At 38.5% G+C, this 22,046-nt stretch overlaps 1 protein-coding gene across 1 annotated transcript in view; it reads left to right on the forward strand.

Annotated features, from left to right (window-relative positions):
• The window catches only part of rai14 (retinoic acid induced 14), a 44,689-nt gene that overhangs the window by 9,360 nt on the left and 13,283 nt on the right, over positions 1-22,046 (forward strand). The window contains exons 3-7 of the mRNA XM_042509429.1: positions 15,834-15,964; positions 18,019-18,107; positions 18,374-18,438; positions 19,532-19,589; positions 20,258-20,328. Of these exons, the coding sequence (XP_042365363.1) occupies positions 15,834-15,964; positions 18,019-18,107; positions 18,374-18,438; positions 19,532-19,589; positions 20,258-20,328 (414 nt within the window). The remainder of the gene's footprint in view (positions 1-15,833; positions 15,965-18,018; positions 18,108-18,373; positions 18,439-19,531; positions 19,590-20,257; positions 20,329-22,046) is intronic.

Below are 22,046 nucleotides of genomic sequence, written 5' to 3' on the forward strand. Positions count from 1 at the left end.
AAAGAAAGTCACATGCTGAGCATCTGAAGATTTCTAAAAAAACTGTCCTCTGTGTGACTGAAAACAATAAACCACAATATTTCACTTTCTTTTGTACGCTGAGGAATAAAATGTTACACCCTAATATTCCATGATTCCATGAAAGCTAAAACATACTGCAGCAGTCACAAAATAAAACCATTATATAGTAACAATAACGTAGCAGCCCTTCAATTATAGAAGGCTTCCTTTTAACTGAAGCACAGCCACTTGGCTCTGTTTGATTTGGCCCAGTCTGACTTGGTTTGGCATGGAATGGTTTGCTCTGGCTTGGTGTAGTGAAAGAGTATTAGTGTTGGTAGTGACAGTAAAGCCTCAGGGACAGCCCGGCATTAATCTGGCAGAGGAGGCGGAGGAACGGTGTGTGTCTGTGGATGTGTGTGTTTGTCAGTCAGCAGGAGATAATGCAGCAGTCCAAAGGATAACTACAGTATGTTCACCCTGTTCACACTGACTGCAGTGTTTTATTTAGATAAAGGCTAGTGTATCAGATTCTATCTTAATCCAGCAGAAAGTGTCAACATTGATGTAAATATACAGATGATTGTCAGGAGGATGAGCGACCCACCAGCCAATCACATGTATGCTATGATGTGGATTAGGTTTAGAATTGAAATGATCAGTTAATTCGTTGAGTTGATTGAGTTTGATTTTTCCATTTTTAGGCAAAAGTGACAAATTTTCTTATCCCACCTTGACAGATGTAGATTTGTTTCTTTTTTCTGTCTGGTTTTAGACTGTTGGTTTGAGAATGGCATTATCAGAAATAGAGCTGAAACAAGTAGTGTATCGATTGTTGATTCACCGAAAATGAGTCGACCAGTTTCATGATTGAGTCAACGTATCAAGCAAAAATTACAGGTATTTTCAGGATTCAGCTTCTCTCTAGTGATAATATATATTTGGATATATCGCAATTAATTACCATTTTTCAACTGTCAATTGTGTCCCCAAGAGGAAAATTGTAAGTATATAATTTGTCTATTAAGGTTAAGTTTTAAAGATAAAGTTTCTCACTTAAATACTTTTTTTTGCAGCAAAATATATCACATGGACTGAAAAAGTCCATGTAGAAGGTCCAAATAGAAGGCCACCAAAAGCTTAATTTGTATTTGTAATATTAGTAAGTTTTATAATTTAAGAAAATCACTACATGGGGTCTGTGTATCAATACAATGTTGCCACATAAAATATCACAATACCATGCTGTATTGTTTTTTTTTACCACACCCCTACTGAAAAGTAGTTTCCTAACCTTTTTATTTATTTATTTATTCACAATTGTTGAGTGTTACACAGACTATTGTGGTCTCCTTAGGTGCACCCAGCCTTTCGCAGTAACCTGTAATCATCTCAGTACTGCGTTTACATGATTACTAGTTTAAAATACATTCCTAATTCTTAAGCTTCTGAATTGCTTCATGTGGCACATTCAAAGCTATTAGAGCAGTCCTTTTTGTGAGTTCAGTATGTCAGTTTTGGCATAAGGCATGAGCAGAAAGTAAATGTCTTCCAGTCAAATACTATTTTTGTCTCCTTTGTGGAACCGGCTTGATAGTGTCACAGTATGGAGTCTAGTCATTATGATTGTTTTAGTGTTACAGTAACTTCCTGTATGTACCATGCAGATAACCAGTGCACATACTGGTATGCACGCCATGGTGAGTGAGTTGTTGATTACACTAGCCGCTGTGGTCATTAAAGTTTCACCCTTAATTTTGCCCCCAGGGCTTCTAAATGAAAGTTACAAAATACAGACTTGAACTAGTTTAAAATGATCCGAAGAAGCTGTGGGAAATGGCTTAGAGTCTGTTTAAACACGGATCCAATTAAAGCAGGAACTGCCCGTGGGATCTCTTTATTCCTTATCGCCTGTGTACATGAACTACAGATGTACAGCCAGGAAACCTGCTCGTCAGCAAATACATGAAGCACCGTGCATGGTGAAAGCAGGCGGGTGTGATTCATGTGTCTGTGCATGTGTTTGCATGCTCATTTATGTGCAGGTGGGTGTTTGTGCATGTTGTTTGTTGTCTTTTGTGGGTGGGTGGACATGATCCAAGGGGCTTCTCTGCTGCTTTATGTATATGTTTCGGATCATTTGTTTGTGAAGGTATATTTATCAGAGTGAGTCTACAGTTCTTTAGAAAAGTGTTGCTGTACTTCAAGTGTGGCATGACTCACTACTGTCTAGTTTATTGGGTTCAGAATTACGTGTAGAAGAATGATGCAAGACATTACTTGTCACTGATAATGATGGAGCATTAGAGAAATAGAAAAAAACAGAGAATGTAGATAAGGGGAGTTCAAAGGTTGTGGAAAAGAGGGAGTTGTAAAGAGTAATAGAAGAGAGACAAAGACGAAGGAATAACAAGGAAAAGAGATTGAGGATGTTGGAGAAGAAAGTGAGCAGGAGAGAAACTATAAATGAGCGAGACCATCTCCCCGCCCCCAGTCAGGTTCAGTTGGGTTGTTTAGTTTGGCCTGTGCCGAACAACTGGAACAATATTCATGCTCGGGGATGGATGGAGTGAGGTTAGACTCAGTTCATCTGAATCAAATATGAGAACTTTCCCTCATGAAAGACTTTTGGCATTGCACTGCACCATTTGCAGTGTGCTTCCAAGAGCTGTTTTTAGTTCTGTCTAATGATTTCACTGATGACAGTGACAGTTTTATGGAAAAGACTTTAAGGTAGAGTAGCCAGAAAAATACTGTTTCCTGTTTTAGATCTGATGCCCAAAGATTTGTCCTTGGAGCTTAACTGAAAGATCAGTGAGACTGTGTAGCATATATAATTTTTATACCTTGACTCTTTGTACACTGACGTCTGTGTGCGTGAGCTACCCTATCCTAACTGAAGTGAGGAATACAGTATATTTTTGCCCTACTCCACTGACTTTATGAGCAGTCCTCAGGCGTAATGAGGTTGGTTACTTTCCAAGTCCAGCAGTGTGTATTTATAGGGCAGGAAAGGCTATTTGTGTCAAAAGGAAGTGTTGCACGAGGGCTATTTTGTACTGCAGATATTTTTGCACCCATAAATGTCCCAGGCTGAATTTCTGCATTAATTCCTCAGCTTTAAATTAAGCACATTTAATGAAAAGAGCTTTGTAATGGTTTGTATGGAAAGAGTTTAATGGTAAAATCATGTACATGTAGGCTTGTTCCTTTTTGGCAGCCGTAGACTTCATAAAAATAATAGAAGTTGCCACCATGTTGTCCCCTATTGGTTTGTGGTCTCCCGTTCTGAGGCCTTAAGTTTGGGCTGTTGAAATCTTGGATTTTGGAGATGGAAGTGAACATATTTGGATGAGAAGATGGAACTGTGGGGAAGCGAGAGGTGAGTCTGACTAACAGACTCACAGACAGCCTGTTACTCAGAGCATCCACGCCCTTAATTATGCATACATTTAAGTTGTAGTAGTATATTACAGGTGAGTTATGAAAAAAATGCTGTGATACAGCTGGCATGAATGTTGAAATTAGCTATAAGAAATCCAAAGCCATTTTAACATGGACGTAGATGGGGATCAACTGAAGTGACCCTTAGATGAACTGTTTTCGGCACTTCTGCCTCTGCTTCATTTTTCAGCCGCGGAGATTGCCGCTTGTTGGCAGCCTGTAATGCATTACGCAAAACCTAGCTTATTCTTTAAATGGTCTCAATGCAGTTCCTAGAGTCATGGTGGCCTCACAGTATTACTGGAGCTACACAAGTTGTTTATCAGAGGAGCACAAGAAAAGCAGTCAAATAAGAGGTAATTAGAGAGGTTAGAGGGAAATGTTTTTCAAAGCTTTAACACTGAAGTGAAGAGAGGGTAAGAGGGCCTGATTGATGACGTGATGACAAGTTTTCCTCTCTGTTAAGTCCTAATGTCGATGTCCTGTCATCAGTGGAAAGGCTGAGAAAGAGAAACACTTTTGAAACAATGACAAGATCCTATCTGTAGTTTTTAGTTAGAAAATAGAAACAATGGTATTAATTTGTGATAAGTGATAATGCAGTTGGTTGTTTGAAAGCGTACAGGCTATATTAACTGATACTAATTTAATTAATCGTTTTAACAACAGGATGTATTGATTCGAGTCATTAAGTTTAATGTGAAATCTAAAAACACCCACATGTTGCTCTGCTGCATTGCATTGGTATAATGCGGTATCCTTTTGAATCATTTTAAAACATTTTGTACTAGTTTTTTTTTTTTTTTTTTTACAGTTTTGTATATTTTGTATATATTTCACCTGTTGGAGGGCCCCAGAGCCACGCACAGAGAAAAAAAAAATAGACTAACCACAGATAAATAGAGTTGAGCCATTCAATTCCTATGTGTGCAAACATGGCTTCTGTGGTCAGTGTAGCAGCACACATCTACTGCAGGTATGTTGCAGCAGATGTGTTGTGCCACGTCAAAGTCTCATGTATTTCGACTAAAAGTGTAAAGCATAAACTCAATTAGGGCTGTACCTGATTCATAATTATGCCAGTCAAATCAAATTTTGCTGTTCAATATGAGTATTTGACAGTTTGTTTTGTTTTCCATACAGTTTTAAAGTTTGAATGGTTTCAGCAGGATGTTCAGTGTGACTGCGGCATCCACGTCATATAGTAAACAAGCTAATGGTGCTAATGACAGGTTGCAATTGTGCAATAACATTTTTCGCAGACACTAGATATTAAAAAAAAAAGCCAGAGACTTTATCATATTAACTTGCTGTGAGCTGTAAATTCACCACTTCTTCACCTCACAGTGTGGTCTCTCTCTCTCTCTCTCTGCACTGCTGCAGCGTGCAGAGAAGCTTGAAAGTCAAGAGCACTCACTCTAACAAAATCTGGGGACCAAAATGTCCCCACAAGTACGCTGCACAGAAAAACAACTGCTTGATTTAAAGCAATCTCAATCGACTTAGGGTTTCCAACCAATGATTCGAGTCTTTGACTTTCAAGGGGCAGCCCTAGTCCTTTTTTTGGCATTCATAGTACTTCCTTCTGAGCGTCTCCACCGCACTGAATTTAGCATTTAAGCTTTGCATTTATAAAGAAACTAAAAATTACCAAAAAAAGTATGAAAATTTTGTATATTATAAAAAATAATCAGTTTTTGCATTAAGATCTTACAAAGTATACCCAGTAACATCATGGCAGAGCTATGAGCTAAGGTAGATTTGTATGGTAACTGCTCATTATCATTATCATCAGTGTATCTTGGGCACACATATTCTCCTTGGCAGTCTGATGTTGGCAAAATGGGTGCAGAGAAGCACTCTTGGCAGACATTGTGTGTTAATGGGGGTGCCGTTCAACTTGGCTGTCATCGGTGTCTCCAAAAGGAAACTCCAACGATTCTGCACATCAAGGTCTGTTTACTGATCTTGCAGAATATTAAATTACATGCCAAAAAAGTTATATAAAAGCAGAATTCCCCCAATCATCCTTATAAAGATCCATAATCATGTCTAAAGTTATGAGCGATGTGTTGTTATCTATTGCTGTACTTCACATGGTACACATACACCAGCATGGCATGTTATTGCCAAGGCCATGCCCCCTTTTGAGGGAAAGAAGTGGGTCAACTTAGGTTTTCACAATGAGATTTAAGGAACATGAGATTATGTGAATATTCAGTGTGGTAAATGGCTAAATGATGCTGGTGACGGTTATTACTGACAGCAGATGTTAGGTCAAGTGTAAACAATAACTCAACAAAAAATAAATGCATACAAACTAGCCAAAATTATGATCCAAACACGTCAACTTTCACCAGCATGTACAGAATCAAGTATGGCTGTACTGCCACACGGAGTTTCACATTTTAAACTACTTAAAGTAAGTCATAGAAAAAGGGTGAAATAGTACAGAAAACATATGGAAAAGCGTTTAACATTCATTGGTAAAAACTGTGTGGGAACCCTGAATAAGTTAGTACAAGCATAACACATCCAAATCTCTGACCCAACTGTTGATGATTGCATTGCATTGTGAGTAATGTAGGCACCAGGTTTGGACACACACTCCTCTAACATTGAATGAGACAATGTTATAGGAGTGCAATGCTTAATCCGTAGAATACTCACGTACCTACACTATTAGCTGTTGTTCATTTATGGACAATGTACAAACATTCAGTAGTTTTGAGGGGAAGAAATAGAGTAAAATTGCAGTTTATCCAAATGAAAGTTGCCAAATGAGAAAAATGTTGCCATGATGTAAACTTACTTCATTATCTAAAAGTGCGGTCCAGATTGGGCTGTATTGTGAAATACACAGCAGCATCTTTCATCATGAGAACAACCATCTGGTCTTTGTTTAACAGTTCTGTCAACTAGCTCTTATTCTGGGTTTGAGTTTCAGAGTCTAGTAAACTATTGTGGTGTGTGTGTGTGTGTGTGTGTGTGTGTGTGTGTGTGTGTGTACTACAGAGGGCAGTAAGCGGTTTCAGCTGTGGCCCAAGAGAAAGGATGTATTGTTTGAGGACATTTGAGCATCTGCGTTGTTCAAGATAAGGGGTTTGAAGTTTGAACAGCCACTACTGATCAAAGGGCAGAGATATTGTAGATGTGTCACTGTCTTTCCTTCACTATTTCTTTTCCTTTTTGTTCGTGACATTGTTCACACTTCCATCCTCTCCTCTACTTCCGGTCTGTACTGCCCTCCTCTGTCTCTGAGCCTCTTTCTCAAACAAAGAATATTTTTGTAACCTGTATAGATGTAATTCCCCTCTGGAGTTAAGTCTGTGTTTCTTGTGTGTCGTACCTCCCGTCTAACCTACTTTTCTCCCTGCATTTATTTAGCTCTGCATGTAATCCCACAGAGAGCAGAATTCTCATTTTACACAAAAGATAAATCTGGTTTTGTGTGTGTGAATGGGAAGAGTGCATGGTGTTTTATATTCATGTTCAGTCTCCTCTCTGAGAATCTGTTGAAAAGAAAAGACTTTCATACAGTTTCTCTGTATTTTCATCATAATGATCTTGTCTTGCTTGGGTTGTTTTTTCCTTTTCCACTTTCCATTTCCTTTTCATATTTCCTCTCCATGCTTCAGCCTTATAAGCCTTTTTTTAAATGAACTACTGACAATGTCCGGAGTTTCTCTTTCACACATGAAGCACACAACAGGAGATTGTTTCAGAAGCATTATCGCCTACTGGAAATACTCTCGTAGAATTAGATGAGGGGTGGCGTCTGGGTAGAGCTTGCTGGAGGCAGGACATCACATGGATAGGGTTGCGGTGATACATCGGTTTTTACGGTATACCTTGATATGAAGGTTGATGATTATCAAACTATGTATGTTTGCTTATCTACAATATTTAAGGGGAGACTTTGACTGACAATTACCTGCTCTATTCACACTTTGTCCTGAGAAGGTGGTGGGATAAAGTCTGTTTCATGTCACATCCAACTGATTTGGACATTTGAGTTCTCACATATAGCTCCTCCGGGTAATGTCCAGTTTTTTTCAGGTTTGCAGCGCATGTTTGAAAGCTTTTAGTTACCCCTTTCTCATTGCACAAAAACACCTCTATCATCTGGATTTTGTAGTTGTGCTCCCTGGAATCAGAGATTCAGATCATCAGAGTTTGCTTTAAGTTTTTTTTTGTTTTGTTTGTTTTTTGCCAGTCAGTGTGCTGTGCAGTGTGCTTCTGGGGATGTTTTGGTCCCCAGACTTTGCTGCAGAGTGAGTGCCCTTGACTGTCACACTAGTCTTTGGTAGAAGCTGCAGCAGTCTCTCTGTGCATTATCTTTAAAAAGTAATCCTTTAACTACTCAACTACTCTGTTTTTCTCCTATCTTTCCCTTCCCTATTCTCTCTCTCTCTCTCTCTCCTATGTATCATATTGTCATCTACTGTGATTTTATTGTTGTTTACGACATCTATTGCATGCTTTCCATCCTGGAAGAGGGATCCCTCCTCAGTCAGTCTTCCTGAGGTTTCTGCTGTGTTTTCCCCTTTGTGTTAAAGGGGTATTCTTGGGGAGTTCTTTCTTAGTAGCTGTAAGGGTTCAAGATCAGAGGGATGTCGTATGCTGTAAAGCCCTCTGAGGCAAATTGTGATTTGTGATAATGGGCTTTATAAATAAAACTGAATTGAATTTTTATGTCAAACTTTTTTGGTTTTCTTGTACAACCAACGGAAGGGCCTAGTTGGTTGGTCTGTGTGTAAAAAGCTTCAGAGCAAGATTTCCTGACAATTACTGCCCAGATCACCGTGAAATTTGTTAAGATTGTTTTTTCATCCCCATAGTATATCTTTGAGTGATGCTGGTGCCACAGTCAGGTCAAATTTCCCCTAAGCAACATCAAAAGGCATCTTAAAAGTAATTCCTGGATTTCAATGGAATTTGCTGTGGATATATTGTTTGTAGTCCTGGTTTTACCCTTCACAAATGTTTCTAATCTTTAGATTTCCTGGAAAAGGATTTGCTTTGTTTTCTTTTTCAGTGTCACGTGAGTTCACGTCGTGCGCCGATATAGTACATTGACAAAAAACAGGGTCAAAAGCTTATGAGGTCAAACTTAACTTAGTTTTAAATTATTTTTATACGTTTTTAAGTAAAGCAGCTGCATTGAATAACCTGTATTTTTTACATAGTAAAGGCAAACAGGACTACCATAAAGCTTAAGAAGAACAAACATCTTTTTATCCATAGATCAACAAACATTTTAAAGTATTTTTTAAGCATTTTTTTTAGGTTAAACTCCACCTGCTCTTAGTGGCTGAACTCTACAAACACACAGAAAGTGATGTAGGAATTATTCTTTCCTGATCTTAGTTTGTTTTTCCTTCAGAGAGCTGAGGAAGTTCAGAGAGGCAGAAAAAACACTCTGAGCAGAAATGTTAATGCACAAGCCATTAGTTTAACAAACAGGCACACACACTTGATGGGCATCTGTTTTCTTTGCAGTTTATTCTGAAACTGTAGTAATGATGAGATGTTTGAAGTTGTTAGTCCATAATTTGTTTTTTAGACTCCATAAATAGAGACATTAACACTCGGGAGACATCTGAGGAGAGGATAGGGGGCAGAAAACAATAACAAAACAGCACACAGAACATATATACAAATTCTGATTTGTACCAGCCTAATGTCTCTGTTTCTTTTTGTCTCTCAGCATGTCTCTACTAATTCATGTATTGCTTTCTCTTTCCCTCACCTCTTTTGCTCTCTTGCTCCTTGTCCTCTTGTCCTTGCCCTTGCAGTCGGCCTCAGGCCTGGTCAAACAGGAAACACTTAGTGTTATCAGTCGACTCTTTGTGTGTCTTAATGAGTGTCAGACTAAAGACAGAGAGAGAACACACACTACCGTCCACACCCTGATCCCACTGTAAACAAACTTATCGCAGCACAAGAAAGAGAAAGAGAGGCAGAACCTGAAAGAGAGGGGGGCGGACGGACAGAACAGGAGAGGACGGGGGGCAGTTGGGGAAACAGAATTGAAAACGAGAGGAAGTGAGATCCTTTTCACTTCCTGGTGGTACACACAGGACGACGGTGGTCTTAAGGATTAGTGACCCATTACTAAATTTATATGGGTTAAATCCATGCTGTCCAGTGCAAGCCAATGTAGGTTAAGCCAACAGTGTTCAATACTTATTGAAAGACCTATTGAACATTTTTTTCATGCAAGTACACTACTACTACACTATAGATCAATACATCAACCAATTACGTTAGGCCTATATACTTTATAAAACATGATGAAGGGCCCATAGTCTGAACAAAGGCGGCAAACTATATTACTCCTTTCAGCCTTCGCAAAGGCAGCGCATACCATATCCATTCTTTCTGTTCTGACTTTTCACAATAAAAGCCACAAGGAAGTCAGATTTAAGGCATTTTGCTGAAAGGAAATTTAAAAAAATAGCTAACAGCAACTTATAGCGATCGCTGCTCTGCATCAGTAGGATCCCTGTAGTTGTTTGCATCACTGTGGGCAAATCCATTTGCACCAAAAAATGTTTCAATGAAAAAGTTTTGCAACTGTCGCAAATGCATTGCTGCTGGCATGAATTATTTTGATGCAAAAAATTGCAAAGTCTTTGTGTTGTTTCTTTGTCTCGCCTCCAGTGTGTTAAGGCCCTAACACTGTATCATATGATATTGTGGAAAGCGTCACTTGTAGTGATGAACCTACAGAGATTTATCACCTGCATCTGCAGCAACAAACTAGACAAAGATAGAGACAAACTGGTGAGCATATTGGAGCATTTAGTAGTAAAAGGGCCAGATTGCCTCAGGGGTTGGTAGAGACTCCAAACGGAGCTAAAAGAGAGTGAATATTGGATTAACGTTTGTCAGGTGATCAGAAACACGACTTCAAATGATTGTTTATTAATCTGTTGAGTGAGTTTTAGGAGTAGTTTTGATGACAGTGGCTAGGGTTGGCCGGGCATTGTGTTTTTTTGTCAGTGATAATAGGATTATAAAAAATGAACAGGTGTCCTGAATGCAACCCTTTTCAGCATATTTTTAAGTTTAGAGTTCAGAACTCGTTCTTAAAATCTAACCCGATCAGCTACTTCTCCCCACACCTGTTTTCCCATCACAGGAAAAAAAAAACTTTCCCATGGGAACCACATATTTAGTTTCCTACCACTTTTCAGTTGCTGATACAGTCTGCCTTAAAGCAGCTTACTTCTAATCTCTTGTTGTCAAGTACTCATATGGATACAAGAAAGCAGCATTTACTTTGAAGACATGATAGATATTTTTTCTGTTGCACTGCAAGGATATTGTACACTGTTTGTTCTCCCAGAACAAGCAATTATGCCTGCATCATGCCCCTCGTCAGTTAAGAAAACTCATAAATACACTTTGTTCAATCACTTTTTGTTGATGCCAGGGCCCGTGCTGATTTTGCACCATCTCTGCCAGCACATTATTATTTGATCAGCCTCCCTGCGACGACACTTTTTGTGTATGTGGCCGAAACTGGAGCAGTGCATTCCGCTCCACTTAAACCTGTCCATTGCAATGTACTGTAGTCCAGTGCTATCGGTGTCACGCTGCTCTGTCGTGACTGCGCTTCATTTTTTGATCAGCCTACAAACCATTAGTGCTGGTTGGCAGAGGGTATTTGTGTTGGAAGGAGTTCAAAGACCATTCCAGTTTATCTTCCACATGCAGTTCTTGATAATGAGACTTAAATACGAACATCCACTGCAAGCATCAATTGTGTACTTGTTAGTTTTTGGATAGACATGTTTCTTTGGAACTAAATAAGAGCAACTCACTTGACGGAATCCAGCGTCAGTTGACAGAAAATTACTTGTGCATGACCAATGTGATGCTTCAGTGTACAAAGAGGAAGTTCTGCTCAATATGAAACAAGGGAAATAATCATGAACACTACAGAAAGTGTGAGATGGAGATATGTCAAATGTTTAAAGTACGCAAGTGTTGTAGTTCTGCTTCTTTTGTTATATAAACCCCTTCGGCTAATAATAAATTGCATGTTAATAATAACTTACAGTGCATATTTCTGTTAAATAGAGAAAGGGAGTGTCGACTCTACTGTGCAGACGAAGTGGAGGTTCAGATGAGGTAAAATGTTTCGTAGAGTTGCATACTTTTAGAGTGAAACTTTTGCCTATGAGGCAGTTGTTAAAACACACACACACACACACAGTAGTTGGCCTTTCTATCATTTCCTTTGCCCTAAATTTTACTGCAGTTTCTTGATTCAAAGCAACTGACAACCAGCCGCAGCATGAACAAATCTTTACTGAAGCGAGCAAACAGAGAACTGGCCTTCTAGTGTTACTGGCAGTGTTTTTAATGATAGCAAAAAGCCCTGAACCAAGAAAATATACAGATCCCTGGACTGCAGTTATAAAACGCTGAACCAGTTCATATCTTTTTTCTGGTTTTCCGTCTCTGTAAAACCGCACTTTAACTTACTAATTGCAAGGTTTACTCCTCTTACTGCCCTCTTAGGTTGGACAGGTTTGTGTGGTTGACCATCTTTCTTGGCAACTGTACTTAGTTTCCTCTTGAGTTTTTCTGTAAATCTTGGGTGGGTACATCTTAAGGATAAACACTGGTAGTTGTTTCAATGCATTCTGCACTTCTTTATGTAAGACATTTTCCCAGCACACTTAGGCACGTACAATTAATACCCATCCAGGCACTGTACCAGAATTTTATCTTAGCAATATTCTGCGTCATTTGTGACATGCTACTCTGGTTAAGCAACTCAGAAAATGTTAAATATTTGCAGCTTGAGTTGAAACCAGGAACTGAATTGTCTAGTATCATTGGGGAAGATCTAATTCCTGTACTGCTGTATGCTAGAGTGTGGAAAGCTTCTCTGAAAAAATGCATATTTAGTTATTCTACAGCCTGGAATAGACAAGGATGCAGGATTAAATTATTTAGAAAATGTACTGAATGTGGTTTGATCAGATTGGTCACAGGGAAGCTGAAAAAAGCTAGTGGAACAGTCAGTCGCATGGCTTCACATACATAAGCAATATATAATTTACTTTCAGGGTTCAATATAGGAAATAAGAACATTTAGGTCAGTTAGCAGACTTTTCATGCAAATACCAGCAAGCTTAAATTCACAGTAAATTCCCACATAAAGTGACACCTCACCATCTGCGAGATGTGTCTGCTCCTGTTATTCAGTCGGTCATGTACAGGAGTGGGTTTGTTTTGCTGCTGTTTCCAGATCATAAAAGGCACTCAATTACAGCAGTGAGTTCCACCCTTCCTGATGTCCACAAAACATGATAAGAAAAGCACTGGGTACTGTGTTGAATAATATAAACAAAGCGCTCTCCAAGTTCCTCTTACACTGTCTTTGAAGATTTTGGCAATGCTTGGGCAACAAAAACACAGCCCACATTCATATGTATATACATGTTTCTTTCCATTGTCTTCAGATATGTATTTTCATCTTTTCCTTTTTAAGTTCTCACTGTATCTATTTTTAGTATGTGATTGCCCTAGTGACCTGTGAGCATATGACTGTCTCTATGAAAATCATGAGACTTTTCATATCAGCATACTGAGAGGCAAATCTAACCCACCTCTGTGAAAACAAGGAATCTAACAGCTACACCATATGGGATATGTCCTTTACAGCCTTAGTTATCTCGTGCTGTGTCATGTTTCACTGCACATCAATCACAGTTTGGACAGATGCACGTTCTCTGATTTCTCTGTTCCACTTTCATTTACCCCCACAGTACCTTTGTGAATGTTTCACTCTGCACCATGGGGTTTCCCCTAAGAAATACAGCAGCTCAGCAGAGATGTTAAGCCACCTGATGCAGGTCCTTATTCAGCTTGTCTAATATCAGTTTAGTAATTTGATGACAGTCAAAATGTTTGTGACACTCATAGAAATATAGCATTTGCTGTGCAAAAAAGCTCCTCTGTTCTTTTTTTTCTGGAGGTTAGTGTTTGATTTTATACAAGCGTATTGATTTTTTTTATGATGTTTGCTGAGGTAGTCAACATTTCAGGCAAGGTGGTCAACAAATGTAAAACTCAAACAGAAAAAATCAGAGCAAAATTACACATGTAATGAACCCCATTGATGCATGACTGAGAGTTGTCAACACACTCCAACTTTTCTTGTAAGCAGATGGAAATTACATTTACATTTTGTGTTTAGCATGGAAATGTATTGTGTGTATTCTTGGGGCCTAACGAAATGAAGATATATAGTCACAACATATATTCTTCCTCATAAAACATCTGCAAATCCTTTTTTTAAAAAAAAAAAAAAAATTAAAATTCTGCAGTGTTTACATCCATGTTTGCCGGCTTTCAGTCACCTATTTTCTTGCCTTTGTAGGCATGAAACTGGCGGCGTTGATATGTATCATGTTTCCAGCATGCTTGGGCACATGTATATGTACTCTTGTGCGTGAGCATGATGCAAACAAGACTTAGACTCACTAGTGAACATACTGCTTCATAGCGTAACTAGTGGTCAAAAACTTGGCAAGGTACCTTTTAAGAAAACAGAAGCAAATAGACAAACTACGGGTAAATACAGAATTGCTGTAAGTCAACAGAGGAGCAGTTTCTGCAGGATACCCAATATCGATAATACAAGAATAGTGCAATAATCAGAATATTAAATCTCAAATTAGCTAGGCAAGGCAGCTTTATTTGTTCAACACATTCCATACCACAGGGTAGTTCAAAGTGTTACAGAGCAATAAAACGTAAAAACATATTAAAGGATAGAGACTCAACAATAAAAGAGTAAAGAGAAAAGATATGAAGGTAAAATAAATTACTAAATGATTTACAATTTAAAAGAAATATCCATTAAAAATAGCAAAAATGCAGACAAGAGGTGTAAAGATAAAAAGATTAATTAAAATCATTTAAAAATCAAGTTTAAAAATTAATTTGCTGTCAGTACCAGGTGGAGTAGGGCAGTGAAAGGAATGTTTTTAGTGTTGGGTTTTTTAGTTTTCTATGATGACGTCGCTGAAATTCTTACCACTGTACATGTGTTATAAAGGAAGGTTTTCCCTTATCCTGCATTTATTTTGTGGCAAATCTAAACTAGTCTTGTGTATTCTTGGAAATACTTGTTGGAGTTTGCCCATCACTGCTCATCACTGACACGGAAAGCCACCTGGTAGATTCATATATCTTTTCACACGTCTCTGTCAGTGCCCAGCTGAGTGTTTTTATATCCAATCTGTTATTTCCAGTCTGTCAGAGAACTTTCTCATCTTACACTGCCTCCTAAATAGTATCTCACCTCCTGCTTTAGTGCTTTGAAGCCTGGGTCACAAAGAGTGTCTGTGGGTTTACAGCAATTTTCCAGAGCTCCTTGCCAGTAAAGAAAGAGTACTTCTCTGCTCTCAGTCATCTTATACTTTATTTTCAGTTAACAAAACACTAACAATTTAGAATTTTTAATTTCCTCACTGGTCCACATCAGATGCTCTGTGGCTTAGGCTGAGGAGCTCAGTGGTCATCCTAACTGTTTCAGTGACATAGGGGAGTTTTATAGCCCAGCAATTTTCCACCAGCTGTGCAAAATGTACTGCAGTGATTGCATTTGGGTGTTTGCCACAGCGGCTATTTACACCATGTATTGCTATGTTGGCTTATTGCACTCTTAAAATAGGGTACAGTTTGCCACTGCAAGAATTTCTGGAGTCAGAGAGTTCACCCCCTTATCACGTGTAGGTCAGTAGGCTATCGGGTCAAATCTAATATTGTGCCGCGTCCTAATATGCACAGATGGTTGCAAGGAGAGCTGACTAATGAAATTGTGCTGCCAACATGTTTGGGGTGCACCGATTCAGTTCTCCCCCTCACTCTTTTATCAAGTCAAGGAAACATATTCATTTATTAACTTCAACCACAATTTCTTTTAACATATTTTCTAATCTGTATTTGATGTAAGTTCTTTGATTTGATATAAGCACTGACTTATAAGATATAAGTCAGTGTGTGTGTCCACATTGAATGTTGCTTGTGTTTGTATGTGTGCTCTCATATCAGAGACAAATCTTTTATGTAAGCTCAAGCAGAGCCAAAAAAACACTCTCTCCCCCCTGAGACACATTACTCACATTCAGGGCATCTTGGCCATTTTGGCTTGTTTTGAGTAAGATTTGCTCATGTGTCTGTTAATGTCTAATGATAATGTTGTGAAGGTATAGATTGTGTTTTTAGATAAAGTAAATGACTGATTTAACGTACTGTCTTGTGATTAAAACCTTGGATACATGCATCACAATAATAACAATATCTTTAAAGTCTGTTAAATGTCTTGATGATAATGATGTTTTTCTTGTCCCTTTTAGGTCAATGAGTGGAACAAAAACGATGAGCGCCTGCTTGCTGCAGTGGAGCATGGCGAGGCAGAGAAGGTGGCATCACTTCTTGGGAAGAAAGGTGCCAGCGCTGTAAAGCTTGACAGCGAAGGCAAATCAGCGTAAGAATTCTTATTCTTATTATCTACAAAAGGATAAAGGAGAAATGGATGTGGTACAGATCAAAGTGCAACTTTTTATCACAAAATTACTTCTGCAGATTAATTTACAGACAATACTCGGTAGAGGTGTAATGATCCATTGATGTTGATAAATATATATTGATAAAATGATCAGTGATCCAAATATTATCGATGCAGAGAGAAACGATTGATAGGTATCATCATTTTTGAGATGTGCCTTAAAATTCCCATCTCTGTCCTTCTTAAACATTCAAACAGTGCTAGCAGCCTTGTGCTAGGCAGATAAAAGGAAGCAGCCAAGACAAAGACATTGAGAATATTTCCTGATATCATCTAATATCAATCACAGGCCCCTGAATTGAATCAAATCAAAATCTTACTGTGTCAGACTTTGTGATATTAGCAGACATAATAATTATGTCGAAAGAATCCTGATGAAACTTGTGATTTACATCACAGTCCGCAGTGGCTTCTAAAGGACAGATACTGTTTGAGCTGGGGGAAGTACAAAGCTGTATGTCATATCAAAAATGACACTTTGATTCAGATCTGTTACACTGATAAGACTGCAGCCCAAAAACCTTAGCAGAATACAATCTGCAAATCGCCGGTTTGCAGCCTAGTTTGGTAATATCTGATAAGCAAAATACAGTACAAGTGAAGCTATTCAGGTGCTATCTGGGACTTGGCTCACACTTTCATACAAAGGTGTGATAAGAAATAGTGTGACTGTGGTAAAATAAAAGTGGGTGTATTCAATTTCAGTGAAATATCATCCATTCTTTGTGATTTTTGTGTTTTTCTTTCAGTTTTAGGATTACATATACCTCCCTCGAGCAAATGCTCACATTCTCAAGTCTTGGTCTTATGAAACTCCTTTCACGCTCCACAGCACAATGTTAAAAAATGAATGGCCAATCTAAAAATACAGCTGTTTCTCTGAGTTCCTGACATTTTCATCCATTCATTCAGCCTCCCTGACACTCGGTGTTTTGAGAGCCGGCTCATTTCTGCAGAGGCGGTGAAACTCGTTGCCTCGCCAGTTGAGATTTTTGATAACACAGAGGCTCAGTGTTAATATTTGACCTCCTTTTTTTTCCTGAAACACAACACCCCATGACCTCAATGTGTTGAGCAGCTCCCGCAGAGCCAGGAACATCAAAACACAAGAACAAATGCAAGGAGAAACAAAAGTGCAGATTCTCACATGCTGAAACAAACACACAGGCTATTCTGTTCCATCGGTGGTTCACATCCTTGACCTCTTCTCTGTGCACGACCAGAACACAGAAACACATACAGATGCATGCTCGCAGCCTTTGTAAATCACGATGAATGTGGTGGTTTGGGATCTCAATGCTTCAATCTTTTCAGTACTCACAAAGGAGGCGTCTACAGTATCTCTATGGTGATAAAACCTGATTGAAAGGCATGTGGGCATAGTTGTGTGAGGGTGAGTGTGAGTTTGAGTGTGTATCCCACGCACACACCAAAGAAAAGCTGGGCATGCGTAGTGTTTGGGTTTTTTTCCATTTTTTTTCTTTTCTTTCTGCTTCCTGAGCTGGAAAGGGTTGTATTGATTACTCACCGCACACATATGCACAACCACACAATCAAGAGTCAAAAGTTGTGGTTTTACAGCAGGTTATGTGCTGTACAAACATGTAAATGCACTATTTTTCAAAGCATCAGCTTTTAAGGAAGTTGAGTTTCTCACATCATAAGATCTTTAAAATGGATACTAGGTAAAACTAGGCAACTGATCAAATATAAACCAAGAGTTTTAGTGTGCTGCATATTTCTCATCTACAATATTTTTACAAACAGCGAGTGCCACACTCATTTTCTCTGGTTATATGGCACCAATTGTGTCTTTCTACTTCAAGTCCATCTTTCCAGCAGTGAAATGCTTTTTTAATGTTACTCGGTGAGCTAAAAAATAATGTAAAATATCCGTCTTAAAAACCTCTCTGCTGTTGTGATTTTATGTGAAAATTACTGTTTGTAATTCCTTGTTTTGTGTTTGTGTGTAGTCTTCATGTGGCAGCTGCACATGGACAGACAGACTGCCTATCTGTTATCCTGTCCCATGGAGCTGACCTGTCAATCACTGATGCTGCAGGTATGTGCTGCAGTTACATACAGCTGTGATTAAAAAACATTTAAAAAATCAGTATTTCTACATAAATTAATGAAAAATTCGTTTTTTTTTTTTTAATGAAAACTGTAAATAGAAAAGTGTAATGTCCACATATGTTCTATTGCCACTTCTAAAATGCATTCTTGTGTTTTTGTTTTATGGAGTTTTGTTACATTTTGTTTAATTTGTCGCAAGAGTCTTTGGCCTAATGAAAATCTTAATTTAGTCCTTTCTTGACTTACGCTCAGGTCTTAATCCATTACACCTGGCTGCCAAAAACAATCACACTGACTGCTGCAAAAAGCTCATTCAGGTAAGTTGGATAAAGTAAGGGAGGCTTTTGTAAGTAACAAGTTGTGATGCCTATAATCACTTTGTCATATTTAATGGCCTGAAAATAATGCAGAAATTTGCTGCAATCTATCAAGTCATGTATTTTACTCACAATATGGTCTCACAGTGATAAGATACTTAATGTTTTTTTTTATTTAATATCATGGCTGTGCAGTATGTTAGGTTCAGTGAAATCTCTTTAAGACGCGTTGTACAAAAATAACACCAAGAAATATGGAGCTAAGAGAGTTTTAATGGCAGAGCATCAGGCCACCCAGCAGGATGTCTTCTTGGACGCATTATTTTGTACAGAAAATAAGGAATGTGTGAAAGCAGGAGCGTGAACCGTATGAAGCCCACACTCTGAATTGTCTCGCTAAAACCAGACAGTTTCACTGCTTCATTTCTTCAGTCTGCTTATGAGTGTGTGTGCAGATCAGCAGATCCCAGCAGGCGGAGACACACAAACAATCCTCTTCCTCTGATCTGCTGACCTAACTGTCCCATGACAGTCTGCAGCATCTCAGCAACACACACTTGCCTTTTTAACACCAATCTCAAGTCTCCTGGGACACACAGCAACAATTTAAAATCTCTAAACATCTTTTTGCCCTCATGCCCTAAACTAATTTGTACTGTAACTTTCTGAAATATAGAAAAGTCTTCACGGGTTATAAGTTACAAATAACGCTGGAGTATGTACAGTTAGAAAAAAGTAAAGAAGGTAGAAGGTAGATTTATTAGTTATTTTTTAAACGGTTAAAAAACAACATTTCATTTGTCCTTACAATTTGTAGCGGGTCACTCCTACCAGCAAGAGAACAAAATATTGAATAAGAGTAATAGAATAAATAATACATTGTGTGTTGCACATGTGTGCATTTACTGGTGTGAGTTCCTGAGAAAATAAACTCTATTATCACTGTACTCTGATACTCTACACCAGCATGAAATACATGCAGCCACAATATATTTTGAGTTTTGAGAATTATTGGGATGCCTTTTGGGACATTTAGTATAATAATTCACGTATAACATTGATTTGCAGGTCTAACGTTTCTTTTCCTCTGCAGAGTAAATGTCCTGTCGATGCTGTGGACAGCTCAGGAAAGGCGGCTCTGCATCACGCTGGTAAGTTTCTCAGTGTCCTGAGAGTTAATTAAACAAAAGTGGTTTTATTGAAGATTAGTCTGCTTGGACAAGGACGTGGGAAAATAACTTGAGGTTTAATTTAATCTCTGATTTTATTTGGATGAAATCCTATACCACGTTTGGAATTAAGTGATTAAACGTGATTTCGGCCCAGTTTGTTTCAATCAAAAGTTCCCGGAATACTCTTGCAGGTTTTTATTCAAAGCAAACACTGAGTGTTGAGGAGGTTCCCACAGAGTTCATCATTTTGTCATGATGCTGACACTTTCTGTCTCTAAAAATAATGATTTTTAACATCATCTGCCCACACTGAGTATGAAAGATAGTTTTGAATTTGTTTTCAGTTTGTGTTACAATGCAGATGTCAGTTGACAGCTGTTTAGGTAAATTATTGAAATTATTTTGTCAATGTTGCATTTTTAAAGTCAAGACAAAGCCTTATGTCAGTGCAGCTACCATAAGTAGCTTTTTTATTTGAAAAGGAAAGTAAAAAGCGTGATTATGTTTAAGTCATCTTAATTTGAATTAATTTGCTCTTGTGGAAATCAAATAGGGAGACAAAGCAGATAAATTACTTGCCAAATTAAATCCTCGACACCTTTTGTGCCTCTTTTCGTGACTGACTTTCTGTTTTATTTTATGCTCAGCTGCCAGCGGGAACATCCAGACCGTCCAACTGCTGTGTGAACTCAAAAGTCTCATCAACCTGAAAGATGCAGTATGTACTTTCATTATTACTTCAACTTTCTGTCTTTCCTGGACTTATTTTTCCTGGCAAGATAGTGAGAGTCTCTGAGACAGGATAAAGACCACAGAAATGCTCCATTCAGTCTCATTCATATCGCTTGTTTCCAGAGAGGAATGTGTTCAGGGAAGAGTGATCACTGTTTGGAGATTGCAACAGGATGCTCTCAGGATTTATCTGCTGCAGATATCTTACTCCCCTAAAAATTGTTTTCTCTGAGTCCCTTTACGTGCTCTTTAAGTTTGTAATTTAATTGCAGTTGTCTCTCACAGCTGTAAATCTACAACATGGAGGATCCTCATTTACTGACATTTCCTCTCATTTGTCCTTCTCCATTTAAAGATTGATTAATGTTGTACATTGTGTGTGTGCGTGTGCTTGTATGTGTCAGTGTGTGTGAGGTAGGGGGTCAGTATACTGTGGGAACTCTGCTCTCAAGCCGCAGACATGTGGTCTCCATTGCAGTGATGCTCCATGCCTGTGGTTTTTACCAACCTCGAGTGTGTGAGCATGATATTTTGTGTGAGAGTGTGTCTGTTCAATAGAAAAAGAGAGCAAGTGAGAGCAAAGAAATAGAGAAGAGAATGTGTTGCCCACATTTATTTCCCTTTTTATTATCACGCCACAGCTGGCCTTTTGGAGATAGATGCACACACAGCGGTCTCTTAGCCTACATGTAAATAAGTTTATTTGTAATTAAAGTTTATTGCTGCCTCAAGCTTGTTAAAGCCTTTGACAAGTTGTATGTTGTGGCTTTTGAAACTGGGTCATGCTACCACTTAGTACCACTGGCTGTAAGGGTTTTGACGCTTAAGTATAGCGTTTCTGAAATCCTGTTGCACTTGGAGCAGCCCCAACCAAACTTTTTTTCTGACATTAATATGTGGTCATCAAACATTCCATCCTGATCAATCAGAAATTGTTAAGCATATTTTTGTAGCTCAAAGACAATGCTCTAGTGCTGTTTTCTGTTAACAGGAAGATGTGATGTCATGTTAATTTTTTCCAGGCATAATCATCTGCAAATGTGTGTGTGAGATGTGAGCAGTACTGTCAGCTGTTAGCGGACATATAGACTGAGAACCACAAAAACGTCTGGAACATATTCATGTTTCTGTGCTGAGCAGAACATGCCAGTTTATAAGCCGCGGGCATCCATCGTGGCTGTAACAAATACCTGTAGGATACAGAAAGAAATGGAGGAACATCAGCCAAGTCTAACATATGTCAGACAAAATGTTTATAGGAAATCAAGTGAATGTAAACTTAAATTCTACTCAGAGACAGTGATACTGTGTAGTGTAAAAGCTTCCTTATGTTTTCAGCTGGAAAGAAATATATTTCTCAGTTTCTTGAAAGGAGCTCAGCCTCGACAGAATTCATAGACTTGGCTGGCTTTTCTTTGCCATTTGGTTTGAGTGAGTCAAAGAGTTTTGGAAGAGTACAAAAGGGACAATTTGGAATAAACATGATTTCTTTACTCTGGAAGAGAGTCATGTGGCTGAGGATACACAACTTCCATGCAGAGTATAGCTGCATCAACACTTGATTTTTGTGGCTGATGTTGATAAATTTTTTTAAAAGCCAGAATGATATATTTACTAAGTTATTTAAAATACACACACACACACACACACACACACAGGCGCCTGCAATCTCCACAGCGGGGTCCTATATATATATATATACAT

This window comes from Plectropomus leopardus, chromosome 20, assembly GCF_008729295.1.
Source record: "Plectropomus leopardus isolate mb chromosome 20, YSFRI_Pleo_2.0, whole genome shotgun sequence".
Classification (NCBI taxonomy): domain Eukaryota; kingdom Metazoa; phylum Chordata; class Actinopteri; order Perciformes; family Serranidae; genus Plectropomus; species Plectropomus leopardus.